Genomic DNA, 20853 nt, shown 5'->3' with positions numbered 1-20853 from the left:
GGGCTTTTCCCAAAGATTAGACAAGCACAACTATTTGTTGTTAATTCTCAGGGTAAAATCCCCCAAATTAACTCCCAATGGCTTTTTCTCATACTTCCCTTTAGCCACAAAACAGTTACATGGGGTTGAGTTGTTTTTTTTTTTTTTTTTTTTTTTTTTTTTAGCTGAGGACCAAACCCAGGGCCTTGCGCTTGCTAGGCAAGTGCTCTACCACTGAGCTAAATCCTCAACCCATTTTTTTTGGTTTTTTGAGACAGGGTTTCTCTGTGCAGCTTTGCACCTTTCCTGGAACTCCCTTTGGAGACCAGGTTGGCCTCGAACTCACAGAGATCCGCCTGCCTCTGCCTCCTGAGTGCTGGGATTAAAGACGTGCACCACCACCACCTGGCTGGGTTCTTTTTTTATACAATTTGAGATATTATATTTTCTTGGCTATTGATAATCTGTTTGCACTAATTCTTAGCTGGACTATTCAGTTCATGTAGACTCTTCAGTCCTCATTCACCAACAGAATATGCAAAGGACTCCAACAATCTCAAGCCATCCTTGACTGGTTGACCATTTCTCCACATTTTAGAAATTACCAGTGGTCAGACTGCCCAAGCACCGTCAGCATTTTTTGTTCTGCAGAACAGCTCCTAAAGTTGAGAAATCCTGTCATTTTTTAATAATCTTTCTTCTTCCTCATGAACATTTATTACACACACACACACACACACACACACACACACACACACACACACCCTTCAAAGAATGGCTGGCCCTTCTCTCAAAGACATAAGTATTTATAAATAAAAATATATAAAAAGGAAATTTAAATTGAGCCTCTAGAGCTTTCCTTTCTTCAAGAAAAGTAATTCTTTCTTTGTAGGGGATCTGGATATATAGACCAAACTGGCCTTGAATTCATAATTCTGACTCACCATCCTGAGTGCTGGAATTACATCAGAACACCTGGATCTTCACTTCTTTTTAAAATATACTTTTATATATTTTAAATAAAATTACATCGCCTCTGTGGTCCCTTCCTTCCCTCTGGCATCCTATTTTGTTTTAATTTAAAAGTGAAAATCAACATGGGTCCATTTTTCATTGACATACCAAGATGCTTGCTCTTTACTGCCACCATGACCCAACCATTCTCAGTGTATATTTTGGTTCCATAAATTTTGTCTAATCTGCTATTGAAAAGAACATAGACCCTATTGCTAGAAAATGTGGATTTATCGCTGACATACTTCTCCATTAACTGTAGGATCCTAGTTTATCAATTATCTTTCCTTGGAGAGTTTTGTTATCATCAAGATCAAGATTAAAATGTCTGCATTATGATGTTGCTGAGGGAGTACCTGAGGTATATGTAAAATGTTTGGCATAGTAGTAGGTGCTCAATAAATGTTTGCTATTTCTATTATCGTTTGCCTTAGGTGATGTTCTTCCCATCCATGATAACATCAGCTGACTCACCCCCAAACATGTGTTCAAAGTTCTATGCATTACCTAGACAGTGAGGGTTGTAACTGATGGATTCATTGAAACAACCCTCTTGGAAAGAGACAGGCTGTCGTCTGCTAGCTTGATTCACCCTTTAACAACAAGATCAATAACACAGACACAGGGAAAGCATACTGATTTCAACATCAAAGCAAGTTTTAATAACTATTTCTACAGGTTATCCCCAGATCATCTTCTCCCCCAAAACTATTCATATGCAATGGCTGCAAGTATTCAAATTCCATAAACACGATATTGCAAAGGCAAGAAAATCTAAGAAAAGTATGTGTAGCCCAATTTTCTCATCTGACATTAGTTACTAAATACAGATCTCGATATCTGTTACTAAATTCTAAGAAATAAATGCTGAAAGAGCTATGCTGGCAGCTGGCAGCTGGCAGCTGGGGGCTGGGGCTGGGGGCTGGGGGCTGGGGCTGGGGGCTGGGGCTGGGGGGCTGGGGGCTGGGGGCTGGGGGCTGGGGGCTGGGGCTGGGGAGGAAAGAGAAGGAAGTTCTCAACCAAGAAGCACATAGCACTCATTTTCCATCTCATAGCCAGAATAACACAGGGTAGATCTCTATTTTGGGAACTACATTGGTATCTATAGAAAACTGGAGAAACATTATTGGAGCAACAGAGAGATATTACTTAATACCACTTTGTTAGAAATATATGTTCAAATTCCATGTAACTGCCATCTCCCTCTAGTTCAAACTTTGCTACAAATAATTAAAACTATGCACACAGTATCTTCCTCATGTTAATTATACAAAAATGTGTGTTGGATGAATGGACTGATGCCTAGGGTGCAACATGAAGAGGCTAGACCTTTCTTCAGGTTCGGAAGCATTTCTTGTGGTGCCATGTGTGCATCTAAGAAGGCCTTATTCGCTGGAACCAACCTTCAGTGCTCTAAGGATCCTGGCAGAACAAGGGCATAGAAGTAATGTTAGGGACATCTGAGCGCTCATTTCATCTAGTCTCGTCAAACTGCCCACATAACATCAAAATTTGTGACGAGAATTGAAAAGATTCAACACTAGATGAAATCAAAACAAGATGAGTCTGCATGCTTTTTTCAATTCCATGCAATACATACAAACCAGACCTGGAGGGTGGAACATGGCCGCTGTGAGACCCTTCCCCTGCCTTTGCCCTTTCGAATGCTGTACTTTACTTTCTCTTCTGTTGTCTCCACACTTTCTCTTCTCTGCAACAAGGCCTCTGCTCATTCTTCCTCATTACCAGAGGTTAATAGTTAGAAATATTTGTATCCCTGGTGATGGAGCAATCATAGCTGTTTTTAGTTCCCAGCAATGGGAGTAGGTTTTTTGTTTGTTTGTTTGTTTGGGTTTTGTGTGTGTGTGTGTGTGTGTGTGTGTGTGTGTGTGTGTGTGTGTGTGTGTGTGTTTTAAGAACGTGTGACTACTCTAGCAGTGATTTAGACTCTGTCTTACACTGCTGACTACCCATAAAATATTGGGTGTGATTTCACTATTTGGGGATTACAATTTCTAGGATTTATATATTTCAGGAAGATGGTAGTTCTGGAAATTGTGGTGAGGACAACGCTATAGTAAAACAAGCTATTGTCTATACACATTAGATCTATTTGTGTGGGCATCTAAGCAAAAAGACCCTAAGCAGGATATGTATTATCAGATACATATTTGCTAGAATTCAGTTCAAAATTCACCAGGGTTGGCTAGAGCAGACCATTTCTGGCAGTAAATAGATGTTTTTCTTTCCCATTTTATGGACTAAGACTAGCAGTGTTAGCCAGCATCATCATAGGGGTTTAGGTCTCTGAAGTCATCCCTCATTCTTCCAAATAACAATGGGATGAATACACTAGGCCACACTATCCCTACTGGTCCATATCCTGCTCTCCATCCCCAGAGCAATCAGGATCCTCTAGTCTGTAAAAGTAGCAGAAGAGTAATTTTGTCTCTGGCCTTAAATTAATTCCACTCTGGCATTGTATAGTTTTAAATGTTTGCATTCATTTGTTTATTCATTCAGTAAACTGACCTTGAACACCCACTCTGCCAAGCACCATGCTAAATGCAGAGTGCTACCCTAACTGCAATCAGTCTAATGTTCCTTTGTAGGAATAATCTCTGACCCCCTTAGGCTGTTGTGCTGATAAACTGGAATACACTTCCATGCCAATACTGTCACTAGTAAGCATTAAGTCACGGTCAGCATCATTATCTCCTCCATAAAAAAACACTCTCTTTTTACATAATGCTAATGTTAAAGATGAAACAAAAATGAAGAATGATGAGCTACTCTTTGATTGTTCTCCTGTTAGGGGAGGGTATAAAAACTGATTCTTGAGACAGCCTAGTATTAAATAGGGTAAGATTACCACACTTGGAGTCAGATGGCATAGATCTGGCTTCAGCTTCTGAATCTGAAGGATGGTGCTGAAATTATTCAAGCTCCCATTGTTTCTCCTAAAATGAGTGCCAGACAATTCTTGCCTTACTCCTTTCTGGCATGACAGAGGGAAATATGAAATAAAGCAACATAACAATGTTTGGAAAAGTGCCTTGAAAGCCATGAAGCTCCATGCAAATGTGACCTATCACTAGCAAGCAATCTTCAGAATTCTTTTTAGAGGGCTGTGACATTATAGTTTCCTCCTCCTTTCTTCAGAGGATGGAATGCATACATTCAACCAGCAATACTGGGGCATTTGGCAGCAGACACTTGTTTCTTCATGACAGAGTGAGTTAGAAGTTTTCCTTGTTGAAAATAAAATGGACTCCACGAGGGCCAGACTCAGAGTTGGAGATGCTCTGTTTGTTGAGGGTGTTAGCCAAGGCTTCAGGGCCACAGAGGAAAACGCCTATTCTGGTGCTTTGGAGAAAGAAGAGAAAGTTTCAGGCTTTGGCGTGAATTGGACAACAAAGTAGGTGGGTACATTTCCTATTAAGTAGAGCCCCTTCCATTCTTATTTTTTCCTCAGATGACACAAATGTTCATATTACTCACAAGGATGGGGCTTAATTCTGATTGTAGGGACAGCTGGAAAACCCATAAGTGATTGATACTCCCAGAAAATGAATTCCAAGCAGAATTTTTGGAAATTTCTGCCACAAGGATATCATGGCTACTATGTGAAGGTACAGTGTACTTTTCTGTAGGACTCTAGCCACCCCTCCAAATCTTTCTAGTATTTAAAAATCAATAACAAACCCTCATTGGGTACCCCAGCTCTGACAGCAGATTCATCCCTTGAAGTCTTATAGTTGAAATCCTTGCTTTTCAAAATGTGTTCCCATGGCATTTAAAAAAACATCATGTTTTTAACAATGCAGGTCCCTGGGCCCCACTTCACACCTAATACATCAGAGTCTGTATGTAAAAACATTCCAAGGTAATTTATATGCCCATCCAAGGGTAGGAAACAATGGTCCAAATAAAGCAGGTATATCAAACCTGGGACCAATGGGCCACATGCATATCAGAATAGCTATGCCTGGAGCCCAGCACGTTCGTAGATCACAAGATCTTGGTGAAATGGCAAGTCAAAGTGTATGCCACATCTATTCAAACAGATATATTTATGGTAAGCTCGTGAGTTTTCCGTGTGTTCTAGGAGACAGGGGAATTTTCTCAAGGTTTCATAATGGATAAACCGTAGTGACAAAAGAAAGAAACTTGTGTCATCTGTCAACTGATGATTTGACTCAGACACTTGAATTGAAAATGAAGGCATAATATTCTTAATAACAAGCATAAGCTGTACTCACTACTTAAGCATATACACTAGTGAAATATGGGCAACTAAAATAAAGAAATGCTATGGTGCAGCTTGGGTTAGGACGTTGAGAGAATTACTCTCCATGTAATCTTGCTATGATTTGAAGATTGTTTCTTAAATTTGGAGACATGAGACATCTGTTGGAGAAGAACTCAACCCTATTACGGTATTATGGAAATGTTAATGCTAACTTTTAAACTATAAAGTACAGTCAAATATCAGGAGCTGCTGCCCCTGGTAGACCACAAGCTGCAAGAACACTTTAGTGGAGGACTCCTTACTTAGGGTGTTGACTTGCAATTGTCTTGAATTCATTATCCCAGTTGGGCCGTCCATACAGAGTCTTTTGTTTTAGGCCTGTGATCACATCTTTCTCCTCATCATGGTGTACAGCAAAGTGATTGGCCTGTAACAAAGGATATACATTCAGAAAAAAGAAGCACGCTATAACAGAAATTTCACAAATCAAGCTCTTACCACTCATCACACACACACACACACACACACACACACACACTGGTTAGGATGAGAAGGGGTGCTTGCTATTCAGGAAGAAAGGGAGTGAAAGTGTCCTCTATACCCATCTGCTATCCAGATACTATGCTAGACATATGGATATCAATAAGTCAGTTCTTTATGAGACAATGGCATAGTCAATGGTCAGTAACTCCCTTTACAGAAGGTGTCTTTGTAAAAGTTCAGGTGTAAGGGAGACATTATTTGAAGCAATAAAGAGAAAATTCCTCTTTTGCAATCGAAACAAGGCCAACCTAAACTTGAAGGTAAAAGAAAAAAGGAAATAGAACATAAAGATGAGATGACATAGAATGAAAAGAGGAACTGTCCCTGAATGAGATACAGCCTTTATATGTTACAGAAGCCCTTCTGCTAGAGGCAGCTGCCTACCGACCTTTACTGCTGGCCCAGTTAGTGCGGGCGGGGAGTAGAAAATTTGAAAGATGAATTTCCAATGCTATGACAGGAAATCTCCCAGCTGCTCATAACTCATTTTCAAGTGAGTTCCATTGTTGGATGAAGAGAAATCAGCCCCAGCCTATCAGTAAGTGATCTAGACCTGCAGCTGCCTGTGACTCATGGCAGGGTTCAAGGTGAACCAATGGCCGTGACTCTGAACGGCCATGGAGCGGGAGGGAAACTGATGATGGTAACACGATTACCTCTTCTTTCCTGGTGCTAAGCTAACAAAGCTAGCTGAAAGGAAAACTGAAGACAATAAATACGGTTAGCTCTTACTCCTTCCTGTCTTAGACACATCCTGACCTCAAGGTCACATAGAGCAAGTTTTGGCTGACTGCAAGGCTGAACCAAATAATACTAAAGTTAACTGCTTCCTCCTTGGTTGACTCCACAGTTCTGCTTTTGTCCTTAAGGACCGTATTGCCCTCTAAGAAAAATAAATTCATACTACAGGGAACCTACCCTCGATTCCGTTCTTGTTGCTGTCACAAAGTATGCTAAAATCTACTTAGGAGAGAAAGGGATTATTTGGCTCACAACTCCAGATTCCAGTCCACCATTGTGGAGAAGGCAAGGTGGAAGGAACTGGAAACAGCTGGTCATATCCACAGTTGAGAGCAGAAAGCAATAAATGCTCCCATGCTGCTCGTTTTCTGCTTCTACCTCACTTTCTTCTGTGCTATATAGTTCAGGGCTCCTTGCCCAGAGAATGGCGCCACCTACAGTGGGCAGCATCTTCCCACACCAATTAGCAACTGAGACAGTCCCCCACAGATATGCCTCTAGGTCAATTTGATTGAAATATTTACTCAATATATTACCTTCCCAGATTGATATTTAAAACTAACTATTATAGGCCTTAATGAGGCTTCACACAGTGTTTCGTAAGTTTGTCAAATATAAAATGCTTATATTGCTAAATGTTCCTTGTGGGAGGCTATATTACATTCAGTTGGAGACAACTGACTCATTTTATTTAGTAGTCTCCAAATATTTTTCATCACACATATCATATGCATATATAATATATATTCAAATTTCTTCGTTATATATATTGATTTATTTATTATTAATAAGCACAAACTGCTGGGAGTGCAGGCTCTGGAACAGTCAGACTGCCATTTACTTGTTGGATGCCTTTATGCAAGTAACCTACTCAGTTCTAGGCTTTTGATTCTAATTAGACAATAAATTTGACAAATAAAATTAGGTAGTCCATATATACACTAAAACCAACGCCTGGGAGTTGGGCAGTGGTGGCACACACCTTTAATCCCAGCACTCAGGAAGTAGAACCAGGCGGATCTCTGTGAGTGTGAGGCCAGCCTGGTCTACAGAGCGAGATCCAGGATAGCTAGAACTGTTACAGAGAAACCCTGTCTCAAATAAATAAATAAATAAACAAACAAACAAGAACAAATTCCTGAAACAGAATTCAGACTCTGCAAAGGATTAATTGTAGGACCCCAAGTCCATAAATGCTCAAGTTTCTTACATACTTTAATTTTTACATTACCTATGACATTTCAGACAATGTAAATCCTGTGTAACTAGTTGTTATACTGTATTGTTTAGTGAGCACTTACAAGAAGAAGACTGTATAGGTTCAGTATGGTTACTTTTCTTCCAAATATTTTGATTAGGCTGATGGATTATACAGAGCAAAACCTCAAGTACATGGTGAGCTGACTGCATATAAATTTATTGAATATATCAGAAAACACGCATAACATATAAATTTAAGGACTATGTACAAGAGAGAAGCATAGATTTTTTTCTCCTCATCACCAATTGATGACATTTATCCATCTGCTTTGAGATTCCTGCTGCTTGTTGGGAACAGTGCTCTAATGTCAATATAGGCCCCTTAGTTAGGAACCGAGTCTCAACAGTCTAAATATCTGATGGTGATACTGAGTGAGTGAGTGTGAGCAAGCTGAGTCACTTGAATCCATCAGCTGTCCTTGGGGAAAAAAGCCATGCACAGAACCTATCAACATGTAAAAGGAAGCCAGCAAGCTCTGGACACACCAAGAAGGACCTGAAAACTGGATTCTTGTCCTCACCTGAGACTCATCCCAACCAGTAAGGTAGATGTTGTAGCTGAGGAAGTCAGCATTGTTCCTTTCCTGCATCTGGGTCTCCAGCAGCTGCAGCAGGTCTGCAAACCACTCAAAGGCATGCGTGTCCCTGCACAGCCAGTAGAAGTAGATCTGAAGAAGGAGGGGGCACAAATCAGATCATATAGGGGACAGTCTTTATCAGCATCAACAAATGAAACATTTCCATGATGTCCGGAAGGCCTAGAAACAGGTTTTCAGAAATCTGGTGATATTTGTCATTGTTTCAAGACAGGGTCTTTAATATATGCCAGGTTGGTTCCAAACTCGGGATTCTCCTGTTTCTGCCTCTCAAGTGCTGGGATTGCAGGTGTGTATTGCCACACTGTGGATACTCCATAGGCTAATTTATATAAACCTTCTCTGGTTGTCAAGCGGGTAGATCAGTAAACAAATAGGTTTTGGAAGCTGCTGGAAAGTTGGCTCAGTGGGTAAGAGTGCTTTCTGCTCTTCCCGGGGATGAAAGTTCTGTTCCCAGCACCCGCGTCAAGTGGCTCACAACTGCCTGTCACTCCTAGTCAAGGGCATTTGCACTCTTCTACATATGTGGCACATGAACACACACACACACACACACACACACACACACACACACACACACACATGAAAATAAATATTTAAAAGTAAATCAATAAATTGATGGTTTAGCTAACAGAGCTAACCCTCATCTTGTGGCTCTCTAGCTTCCCTCTGTCACCTGCTGTTTCTCTCCTAGAATCCATGGCTTCCTATGTATGTGCTCTGAGAATGGCCAAAGGAATCAACAGTGGCTACTATAGGACATCTTCCCTGCCTGGGATTGCCAGACTCTCCCAAGCTCCTGGGGAAAAGTTAGTTTTCCTCAGACCGTTATCACAGGTACTAGAATACTTTGAGGTTCACAAAGACATCTTTCATCAAGTAATTGACATGTAACAATCCCCTGGGAATTTATTCCCAGGAGACATCCATAGGCAAATAAAAAGTTCCATTTCTCCTGCCCTGTCCTGCTAAAAAGCAGTATTGAAGAGCCAAAAATTGAGTCAATCTCATTATATAATCTAGTGTCATTACATAATGAAGGATGATAGAGAGGCTGTTTTCTCGAATTTGCTGAATTTATAATACTGCTACACAAATACAGCATATTGCTTTTGCTAACCAGTCTGTTTATACACAAGCATATTAACTTACCTGATGACCCGCCGAGGAGAAGCATGCCTCTCTGCAATCACTCAACTCTTTCACTGCCCTTCCCCTGATGTCTGAAAGCCTGGCTTTTCAGCATGCTATCTAATCCAGGCCTTCCAGGAAATGAGAGGAACTCACCTTTTTGAGCCTCAGATTTGTGGCATTATTGCAATATTTGTACCAGACAGACTTGAGAATGGAGGCGAAAGGCGTGACTCCAATCCCTGCTCCCACCAGCATTACCACTTCATAGCTGAACACATCTTCACTGGCTGTGCCAAAGGGCCCATCGACTGCTATCCTGGATGGAAGGGAAGGGGATAGTTGTGGGTGTTTCTTTATCTGCACAGGAAGTAGAATGATTGTTGTTGTTGGAGATGTGCAGTAGGTTGAGTCTGCCGAGGTAGTGTATGTATGGGGGGACCTCTATAAAATGGCTTTCATGTTAAGTCATCTAATGCCACCAATGGGGATGAAAGTAAAAATATGAATGATTATCCAACTGAAAACCATTGCTAGCTTACCATGAGCATTTTTTCATTTTCTTGCTCTTTTTTTTTCTTTCCACATAACACGCATGCACACACACACACACACACACACACACACACACACACACACACACACACCTCTTGATTTATTTTTATTGTTTGTGTATGGATGTCTTGTCTGCATGTATGTCTGTGTACCAGGTGTATTCCTGGTGCCCATAGAGGTTAGAAAAGGATGGTGGAATTAGATAGCTGTGAGTGCTTAGAATCAAACCCAGGTCTTCTGGAAGAACAGCCAGAGCTCTTGATGGCTGAGCCATCTTTTCCAGCTCACATTTGTCTTTTGTTATACAAAAGTATACTTTAAAGTATATTTGATATTTTGTATATTATTATTATTATTATTATTATTATTATTATTATTATGTGTGAATATGCCAAAGAACACATGAGATCAGAGGGCAACTTTCAGGAGTTTATCTTCTTCAACCATGTGATCCTGGGGGATAGGGATTGAACTCAGAACATCTGGTCTGCACAGCAAGCTCTCTTACCCAACAAATCATATAGGAAGCCCCTTGGCTTTTGGTTTTGGTTTTTAGTTTGTTTGGTTGTATTTTTTTCGAAACAATTCATGTAGCCCAGGCGGGACTCAAAGTTTCTATGCTGTCAGGGAGAACCCTGAACTACTGATCCTCCCACTTCTACTTCCAAGTACTGGGATTACAGGCATGGGCCCCATGCCCGGTAAGGCAATCCAAATTTGAAATTCCTAATTGCATTACACATTTAAGTAAGAATTTTTACATAATAACATAGTATTAAGTTGATAGCATCACTTTCCATTTGTTTATTCATTAAACAATTCAAAAACCCATTCTTTCGCTTCTATTGAGTCTCCAGTACTGTGTTAGACAAGTAGAAAGAAGGATGCAAAGTAAAAAATACTTTCAAACAAATGATGTCATTTAAAATTTAAGAATATCTCTGATAAGACTTTTGCTGTTCAGAAAAAGTTAATATAACTTGGCTTTGACCTTTACATATTTAAAGAAAGTTGAGGGTGTTACTAATATTTGATCTCAATGCTTTATAGTTTACCTAAGATATCTAAGCATATGCATAAATACTCCACATGCAACGGTAAACAGAAACAACTATATTCTTTAAACCACTGTGCTTTGTCACTCAGATCATGTGGTGAGACAGGGAATCACAACTATTTAGCACTATGTTTCCCAAACTCATACACATTTGCAGTATGTGTTCTGTACTCACTTAGGTAGTTTCCAGGCATCTTGGAACTCTTGCTTATCACAACCACAGGCATTGAATAGTCCTTCTGTCCAGTCTCCCACTATACGGATATGGATGCTAAAAAAGTCTTCCTCAGGAGCAGAGGTCAGGGTGAATGGGTGCCATTCCAGCTTGGATACCTTGGGGCACTTGACAAAAATGTACTGTCCTACCTCCATCTTGAACCCCTTCTTCTTCATCTGAAGCTCAATGGTTTTGAAAGGGTGAGTGACCACCTATAGAATAAAACATAACCCTGGAAATTACATGTCAACAAAACATTTGTATTTTCTGGGTTTACATGGATAAAATACTTAGTTAAGATGCCCTGTCTGTGTTTCTTATATTAGGACCAACACAGAAGCAGATATATCTGTCATTAGGATTTGCCCTCAGTTGTAGCCACTGGCTAATGATGAACTGAACTATGGATACAAAGTCCAAGTCTTCTTTCTCTTCAGCCTGAGACAACTCCAACACTCCCTTGCAGGACCAGCTGACATTGCAGCTGCAACCGCAATGTGAGCCAAGTCAGCCCTTCTCTCTTCCCCATTCTGTCTTATTATTTTTAATGTTTTTTCCTTGTTTGTTTTGAAACATGGTTCCTGCATGTAGACCAGGGTAGCCTGAAACTCATGATGTAGCCCAAGCTGGCCTTGAGCTCATGCTCTCCTCCCTCAACTTCCTGATTCCTGGGATCATGGGAATGTGCTGCCACGTCTTGTTTTACTTTCATTGTGAGTACAGCCCCTGAGAACACACTCCTAATAAGGGGTTGGTATACAGTTCTCTGTTTCACTGTCTTTACAGGAAATCAGTCTGTTACAATTTTTCTCTCTCTCAGAAGCTAAAGAAGGTACAAAAAATAGGGGGAAAAAAGTTGCCTTTTCATTCTTTCTGTCTTCCCTGGTCATGAGAAAGGACACTGGCAGCTAGAATATAGAGATTTCACTGACTAGTTATATTGTAACAGCCCCCAAATGAAGCTAACCATGTTGTCTGTTCTTGTCCTGAATCACACCTTAATGTGCCCAATTCCATGGGCTGTTTCTACATTTCTCCTCACTTAGGGAGGATGCCATCTTAAGCCAGGTACTATATTTATTCTCCATACACACAACTGTCCATAGAAGGTCTGTTCAAATGATCCAACTCGAGCAAATGCATAGATAATTCTAAAACAGAACAGACTAAGGGAAACAGAAACTAGGTACTCTTTCTTATCAAAAAGATACCTTCACTCCCAAGTTTATTTCTGCACTACAGCTATGCTCTAGACTCACCCTAACTGTGTGAACAATGACTGGATAAAGAAAATGTGGTGTATTTACACAGCAGATGACACATCTTGCCGCATGCAACACAAACCTGAATGGCATAAGTGAAATAAGCCAGACACAGATGCAGCAGAATCTCACTCATATGATGAATCCAAAAGAATTCAGCTCATAGAAATCGAGTATAAAAGGGTGGTTCCCAAAGGATAAGGAGAGTGGAGTGGAAGACATAGGGGTTCTTAGGTACTGCATTGCAGTCAGGTAGGATGAGAGGTTCTGCTGTTGCATGTATCAAGTCTTCTAGAAGACTTTGGATATTTTTTATTTAAGAATTTGTTTATTCATTATACATACCAACCACAGATCGTCCTCTCATCCTTCCTCCTGCTCCCCATCTTAGCTTTCCCCACCCCCTGCCTATCCTCATCCCCTCCTCCAAAAGGGTAAGGCCTCCCATGGGGAGTCAGCAGAGCCTGGTACATTCAGTTGAGGCAGGACCAAGCCCCTCCCCCTGCATCAAAGCTTAGCAAGGCATCCGGACTTTGGATATTTTTATAACAGTGAAATCATATATGTTTAAGTTGAGAGCTGTGCTACTATTTATTTTATTACACAGGTATAACATAGGGGAACACTACATTGTAGCTTATAGATATGTACAATTACAAGCTAAATGAAAATGTAATCAAACTAAAAAAGAACCAGAAAGGTAATATACTGTTCTTTCAAAGACACCTACGATACCTAGAAGAATTTCAGAGGTTCATGTACAGACAAACCAAAGGACATTAGAGGAGGGAAAGTTCTGGAGAACAGAAACAACACCTTTTCAATGCTCAGTGGTGTTTCTCAGCTTTTCTGTTCATAAGTGAGCTGCGGAAGTGCAGGAATTACTACCAATAAAAGTTACTATTAAGGCTGTAGCTAAGTGGCAAAGTATATGCTTAGCATATGTGATGCCTGAGTTTGACACCTAGCACCACCAAAACATTGTAAAACATTTTCAAAACTTGGTATTTAGATGTATCTCATATGACAAGGCTGCAAACAACTTCCTCTGCTCTGCAATAAGCAATTGGAAAGCATTATATTGTATAGAGAAAATTATGTTGAAAATTGTTCACCATGTTGTAATTTTGTGTGTTAAAAATAATTTTTTCATGTTGCAATTTTATTACTACAATCACAAAGAGGACTTAACTAAATAAAATATACTAGTAGACAGCACTCTCAGTGGAATATTTTTGGATAACCTGTTTCTTGTATTTTCGTGAAAAGAAAGTGAACATTTATTTTCTTCACAAGATAACAAATTTACCCTAGAAATATGTTAAGGAGAAACATTTGTCTGGTTTGGTCATGTCTTATTTATGAAGGGAAAAACTGTGGCAGGCCCCTTTGTTGATTGCCAGACTTTTAAAAATAATACGATGTAAGTAGCATAACAGGAGAGCAGCTGCATGCCCCACATTGCAAAACTCCCAGTGCCAGCACGACTAGTGCTGCTATGCCTCTCCACAGGTGTCAACTGAAAAAAGTTACTGGGAAGACAGAAGGAATTTTAGTGCCTTTCAAGAAAGAACCTCTAATAGGCTTTTTGTAAATCCCTTTTGAAGTGAATTGATTAGAATTAAATTTTATTTGACAAAACAATCTTGTTGGGTGTTTACTGAAACTGCAACTAGGAATTTTCTGTCTATCTATCCGTCTATCTATCTACCTATCTATCATCTGATAGTCTATCTATCATCTATCTATCTATTTATCTATCAGTCATCTGATTATCTATCTATCTATCATCTGATTGTCTATCTATCATCTGATTGTCTATCTATCATCTGATAGTCTATCATCTATCTACCATCTATCTATCATCTATCTATCTATCATCTGATTATCTATCATCTGATTTTCTATCTATCTATCATCTGATTGTCTATCATCTGATAGTCTATCATCTATCTACCATCTATCTATCATCTATCTATCTATCATCTGATTATCTATCTATCATCTGATAGTCTATCTATCATCTAGCTAGCTAGCTATCATATGATTATCTATCTATCTACCATCTATCTATCTATTATCTGTCTATCATCTATCCATCTATCTATCATCTATCTATCTATCATCCGATAGTCGATCTATCTATCTACCATCTATCTATCTATCATCTATCTATCTATCATCTGATAGTCGATCTATCTGTTAGTCCATCTAATTGTTCATGTCTCTTATTTAGTAACAAAAAACAAAACATAGGGAAATAGAGAAAGAGCACTCCAGACTTGGAGGTTGGAGACCAAATGCAAGGTGAAGCTTATGTATTCATCCACTTGACACATTGGGCACTGCAGCTCTAATACACTATGATTACCTGTAAAGAATAGAAGGAGGAACTAGAAAGATCTTTCAACCTCCTTTGTTTGCTTCTTGTTGTTTTTTAGTACCTAAAATTGTTTGTCTCACTAACACATACAGTGTGGGTGGAGGGGCAATCACAGGAAGTGATACCTTATATTGTCCCCACTTAAAGGCCAATCCATATCATCACTAAGTTAAATTCAATAAAATAAACTGTATGCGTTCTATTTTCAGTTTAATGAAAGAAATGTGGCTAAGAGGCCTTTTTGACCAACAATATAGAGAATGTGAGGAGACTTGCCCATGTGATAGTTACTAAGAATTCCCACATCAGCAAATACCTTGGTGATGACCACCTTCTGTTGAGATCGCCAAAACCGGACCAGCCTCTCACAGAGATACAGGAACATGGGGCCCACTATCCATTTCCAAGTCTGTAATCACATCAAATACAAACTTGAGATGTGCTAAGGGAGTGGTAACAGCTAATGAAACATTCAGAAGACGAAAACATTTTACAAGCCAGGCTAAGCTTTGTAAGCTTGTTTAAGTATTTACTACTGATAAGCAATTTTCCATAAAACCTAATTATGGAAATATCAAAAGTTAAGACAAACTATCAAGCCAGTAAAATAGCCACATTGGAGTTATATGTTATACGATCTGTATCTGTAGTGTGAGACTTTCAAAAGAGGAACTTCCTACAAGGATGAGGTTTCCTTTCAGCATCACAACTGAAGCTGGACTAGCCTACAACAGAGCAAAGATGGTATCAGAACAACCTGTCTTGTTTCAGCAACATGAGATTTTTTAATGCAACATTGCATGGTTTTCTCCCAGCGATTGAATCTGAAATTAATCTTTTGCAAGCTGACAAGTTTTATGCAAGACTTCAGCTGTCTTCTTCACTATTTCTGTAAACTCTAGGAGCCATGCAATGTCCTTGATGAAGGGACACACATGAAGATTCTAAGGCTTCTATCTAGGTCTCTGGTCAGAATACAGAAATTGCTTTATAGATTTTTAGGCTCTATATAAACATTTAGGCCCAACAGCCCTACCACTTGGATTCCAAATCTAATAATTGAAGTACCAAAAAGTTTAAAATATCTAAAATTTGATTTTCTATAATGGAATCTGAAGTAGAAAATAAGAGCATATTTTTCATATGTCCTGGTTGGTTTTTTTTGTTTTGTTTTGTTTTGATTTGGGGTTTTTTTCTTGTCAACTTGACACAAGCTAGAGTTATCTTGGAAGAGGAATCTCAATTGAGAAAATGCTTCCATCCAGATTTTCCGTAGGCAGGTCTGTTGAGCATTTTCTTGATTGATGATTGATGTAGAAGGGCCCAGCTCTTGGGCTGATGGTCCTGGTTTCTATAAGAAGGAAGACTGAGCAAGCCATGTGGAGCAATCCAGTAAACTGCATCCCTTCTTGGCCTCTGCATTAGTTTCTGCCTCCAGGTTCCTGCCTTGGGTTCTTGCCCTAACTTCCTAATGATGGAGTGTGACCTGAGAGTTATAAGGTGAAATAAGCCAGTTCCTCCTCAACTTGCTCTTTGTCATGGTGTTTGATCTCAGCATTAGAAACAATAGCTAGGACATTATAGTTTCAAGAGTCTACTAAACTATATTTTTGACATTATATTGTTGGAAATTGAAAGCACTCGGGTTCTCCACATCACTAGCCAAACTGAAGAATATCTGTAACAGAGGTGAGGAGTATTAGTTTGCTCTACTTCATCTTTCTAAGATAGATGCTTTGAAAGTCTCTCATCTATTTTCTGTGTGATACCGTAGAGTGACATTGAATGGCATCAGCTTTGGACATTTCCTTTGATAGCCTCAGAAACCTAGAAGTAGTTTTCTGGCTGTTGCCTGCAAAGGTAGTAGAACTCACTGCAGCTGTCATCAAGGAACTCTGCCCATAAAAGAACTAACAATAAGGTTTGGTTTTTACACTTTCTATCAATGGCTGAATATCATAAGAGCAAGTCACTGCTGAGTCAGCTTGATTTCGTTCATGAATAAGGATACTTACTCAAAAGCTGCTATAGAGTTAATGGGCACAGTAAAAGAATATTCCCATGCCAAAACAGTGGGAGAAAATGAAATAGGGGATTTGTCTTTATGTTATGCAATGCTTAAGAAAATAGTTATAATACTAGTCAGAAACCCCAGACAAATTTTGAGTTTTGTTCATTTTATACCAGTGGCTAGCACAGCATAGTGTCTGCAAAGGAAGGAAAGACCACATGAAGATTATAGAGCTTGCTTTGTGAGGCAGAGATATAGAGACTCCGCAGAACGGAGCTCAGAAGAGTTCTCTACGGGAGAAAGCAAATGTTTCACCTGGTTTGCCCCTGTTTGCCCCTGTGTCACCCTTCCTCTGTCACAAGGTGACTGCCCTTGGGGTTGGTACGATTCTGGCTATGCAACTTTTGTCATCCTGATAGATGGGATCTCCTGGTCCTAAAGGTAGCACAGTGTGCTACTTCATTTATTTTCTTAACAGTTCGGAAAGCCATATAGGCTTCCTGGGAACCGCAGCTTCTTATAGGTGATTTATTTGAGCCATACAACTCAGAGCAGGATAGAATCCTTACGTGCACCTCTGAAAAACATTAACTGCTATTATTGCAATCTTCATACCAGAAGAGGAGGAGGAGGAGGAGGAGGAGGAGGAGGAGGAGGAGGAGGAGGAGGAGGTGGTGGTGGTGGCTCTTAACCTCAAAGAGCAATGAAAAAGCATTGCTTTTCAACTTCATTCTAGGACATTGACAACAGATCAAAGCAAAGTTTGTTTTTTAAAGAAAAGGTTCTAGCCAATTCACAACATTTGTACTTGTTTCTTAAGCCTACCAGTAACAGCACAGTAAAAGAAGCAATACAAATACATACCATAGGAGGGTTTCCAGAGAACTTTGGTACTGGGCATTCTGGTATTGTTCCCCATTGTGAGATTTGTTTGTCACATAACTTTATATTATGTTTTTCCAAACTCTCTTTAGTCTGTCCACGTACAATTCGTCTGGTGAATAAAAAATGTAAGTCCACATTACTTAATAACAAGACAGCAACCTGCTTGAATGTTTTAGACTCTTGGAATCCAGGGCTTCATATACGCTAGGCAAGCACTCTAACAATGAGCTATATATACTCTTAACACTGATTGTAGACATATTGCAAGTATTTTGAAGGGGGACCTGAACTTCTTAACGTCACCCTTTCTGAATAAGTCAGGAAAGGAAATGAAAATGTGCGATCTTGAACAATAGAAAAAAAAAACTCTGTGTGGTGGTACAAAGAACATCAATGTGCAACATTACAGATTGTGAGTCTTGGACTACCAAAATGTGTTTTGTTTTGTTTTTTTAAGGAGAATGTGCTTCTTTTCAAGTATCATTTTTGTGTATAGACAAACAGAACCCAGAAAAACAATAGTTCTAACAGGCTGATTGTTAACCCATGGGGTGCCTTTGTGCAGATTTGAAAATAGTCATCTGTGAAGACACTCCTACAAGCCAATGTGTGGCCAGCAGAGAGCAGACTACCTTTCGTCTTTTAGACAAGCCTTTTTACATTCTGGATAGCCCACACAACCATACACAATGGCCTTGAGGCTAGCAGAAATGCTGCTTTATTTGTAGATTGCTAACTTGTCTAGACCAGGCATGGTACACACCTGTAATCCCTAATTTCTACATGTTAAGGGAGGAAGAGTGTGACTTTGAGGATTCCAGGCTAGCCTAGTCTACATAGTGAGACTACATCTGGAAAATGTTTAAAAAATGATCTCTTTCTGAGAGGATTTAACCATCCTCACAGATATGAGCACCAGTACTGTGTTCCCAAGGTGCTTAATACCTATTCAGTTCAACCCAATAATTATTAGGTAAACAAATACTAGAATATTAGGCAATTTTGGTGATGGAAAGAGGGAGGCACAGAATGGAGTAAGTTATTTCAAAGAATGCAAATGCCATGGTCTTCAGAATATATTCATAGAAGAGACATGGAAGTTCACTTGTAAACTTCATTTGGGATGCCTAAAATTTAGCATATCATTTAGTATATTCTGAGAATAGTTTAATTCAAGGCCATTAACCATCCTCTACCCTTTTGTGAAACAGGGTCTCATTAGGTGGCTCTGGCTGGCCTGGAACTTACTGTGTAGACTAACCCCTTCCTGTTCCTAGGTCTTGGTGAAGAGACTTTCCTGTGTGAGCACTTATTATGGGTAGGCTTGAGGAAAAGTACAATCCACCAATTGTCTCAGTTAATTTGTGGAATAAGCTTGAGAAGCAAGTATAGTTTTTGCAGTTTTTACGAGGGGTACTAAATCAGAATGATTTATTGAAAATAATTCTGGTTTTGACCCAGACAGCCTTGACCTCAAATCTCAATTCTACCCATTCATACTTTGGTAAAATTAACTTCTGTTGAGTATCAGTCACTCCGTCTGCAGAACAGGTGCATTTCCTCATTAAATATTGAATTCAGTGATCAATGGACATGGCATATGAAAAACATCAGGTACAAAGCAGGAGTCTAAGGAATAGTAATTACAAAAGGTCTTGATTCCCTACTTCACATGGGGAATAAACAATAGAAAAATACGATTTTTCTCCTCATGCTCTAAGTAATAGGACCCAAAGTCTGCAAATCGGAATTTTAATTCCAGTTCAGCTGTTACCTCGGCACAAGATCCTGAGCAATCCCTTAAGCAGTGTGACTTAGATCAAGAATAAGGCAAATAAATCCCTGTCTGATCCAAAGGCAGACAGCTATTGGCGCCACTATACAAGCAGGAAGTGGTGGGATTAGTAAAGGAGGGAGGGGAAGAAATGCTTCGCTTTTGTAGGATTCTCTGAGATAGCTGAAATGTGTGCAAGTTCCACTTGTAGACACTCTGTGGCTTTAGGAGGCTCAGGAGACTGCTCATTCCCACCGATTTCTCAGTGCTTAGAAAGAGCATATCAGGAGCTGAAATCGGGAAGTAGGTTAAGAACGCACACAGAAGTTGGCCACAGTTATTTCTTCTCATCCTTCCTCTTTTCACTCTCAAGACTTGGTCACCCCTGGGTTACTTGGCTTGAGTTTTGCATATTTACCTGCCCCACCCTTACATTGCTGGAACTCTATACACACCATGGAACTTCCCTGGGCTTGGCTTCTGTGTGCAGGTGGTGTGAAAGAGTAGAAGAATGAAACCTGATGGTAAAGCAGATTTTTTTTTTCCAAGCGTATAATCAAGCACTGTGTGTCTTTATGGGAGTGTTCACCACAGCCCGCTCTAACCCACCTGCTCTCTAGGCTACACGCTAGCTGGGAGTGGCCTGGCCCACATATTTTACCATTTTTACTTTGGGGTTCCACATCTACACATTAGAGGGGTTAAAAGAAACATTGAATGTCAAGTTCTTACCACCTGACATAGAGCTAGGTAGAAGTTATTACTTCTATCATATCCAAAAGTTTGAAGGCAATGCCCATGTATTGTTCTAGTTAGCATTCCTCCACAGTTCCCGAGATAGATCCTGATACCCAGCAGGCAATCAGTAATGATTATTTGCTTAAATCAAAATCAGCTGGACAACAGAAAAATCTCTTCAACTGATTGATCACTAGCTCTTTTACTTTGGGATTTTGCCTAACCTACTTGTGATTTACCCATAGGAAACAATGTGGTGGGCATCCAAGAACCTACCAATGTTTTCAATAATGTATGGCCAACAGAGGGTAGACTAGCTTCCTCCTCTTTAGGCAGGAATTTGTAGTGAACAATCTACACAATCATACACAGTGGCCTTGAAACTAACTATAGCCAGTATATTTTACACACAGGGTGTATGTTTCAAGCTTATTTGAAGTAACTGCATTACGAAT

The 20853-nt window shown here is 39.7% G+C and overlaps 1 protein-coding gene across 1 annotated transcript in view; it reads right to left on the bottom strand.

The window, feature by feature from the left end:
• Window positions 1-2862: 2862 nt before the first annotated feature.
• The window catches only part of LOC118574070 (cytochrome b-245 heavy chain), a 34459-nt gene continuing 16468 nt past the window's right edge, over window positions 2863-20853 (bottom strand). The window contains exons 7-13 of the mRNA XM_036174699.1: window positions 17866-17995; window positions 15307-15399; window positions 11304-11557; window positions 9673-9835; window positions 8311-8457; window positions 5548-5672; window positions 2863-4359 (exon numbers count right to left, since the gene is read on the bottom strand). Of these exons, the coding sequence (XP_036030592.1) occupies window positions 4233-4359; window positions 5548-5672; window positions 8311-8457; window positions 9673-9835; window positions 11304-11557; window positions 15307-15399; window positions 17866-17995 (1039 nt within the window). The 3' untranslated portion in view covers window positions 2863-4232. The remainder of the gene's footprint in view (window positions 4360-5547; window positions 5673-8310; window positions 8458-9672; window positions 9836-11303; window positions 11558-15306; window positions 15400-17865; window positions 17996-20853) is intronic.

Source organism: Onychomys torridus, chromosome X (assembly GCF_903995425.1).
Source record: "Onychomys torridus chromosome X, mOncTor1.1, whole genome shotgun sequence".
Taxonomy (NCBI): domain Eukaryota; kingdom Metazoa; phylum Chordata; class Mammalia; order Rodentia; family Cricetidae; genus Onychomys; species Onychomys torridus.
This window is presented reverse-complemented; position numbering and strand designations above follow the sequence as displayed.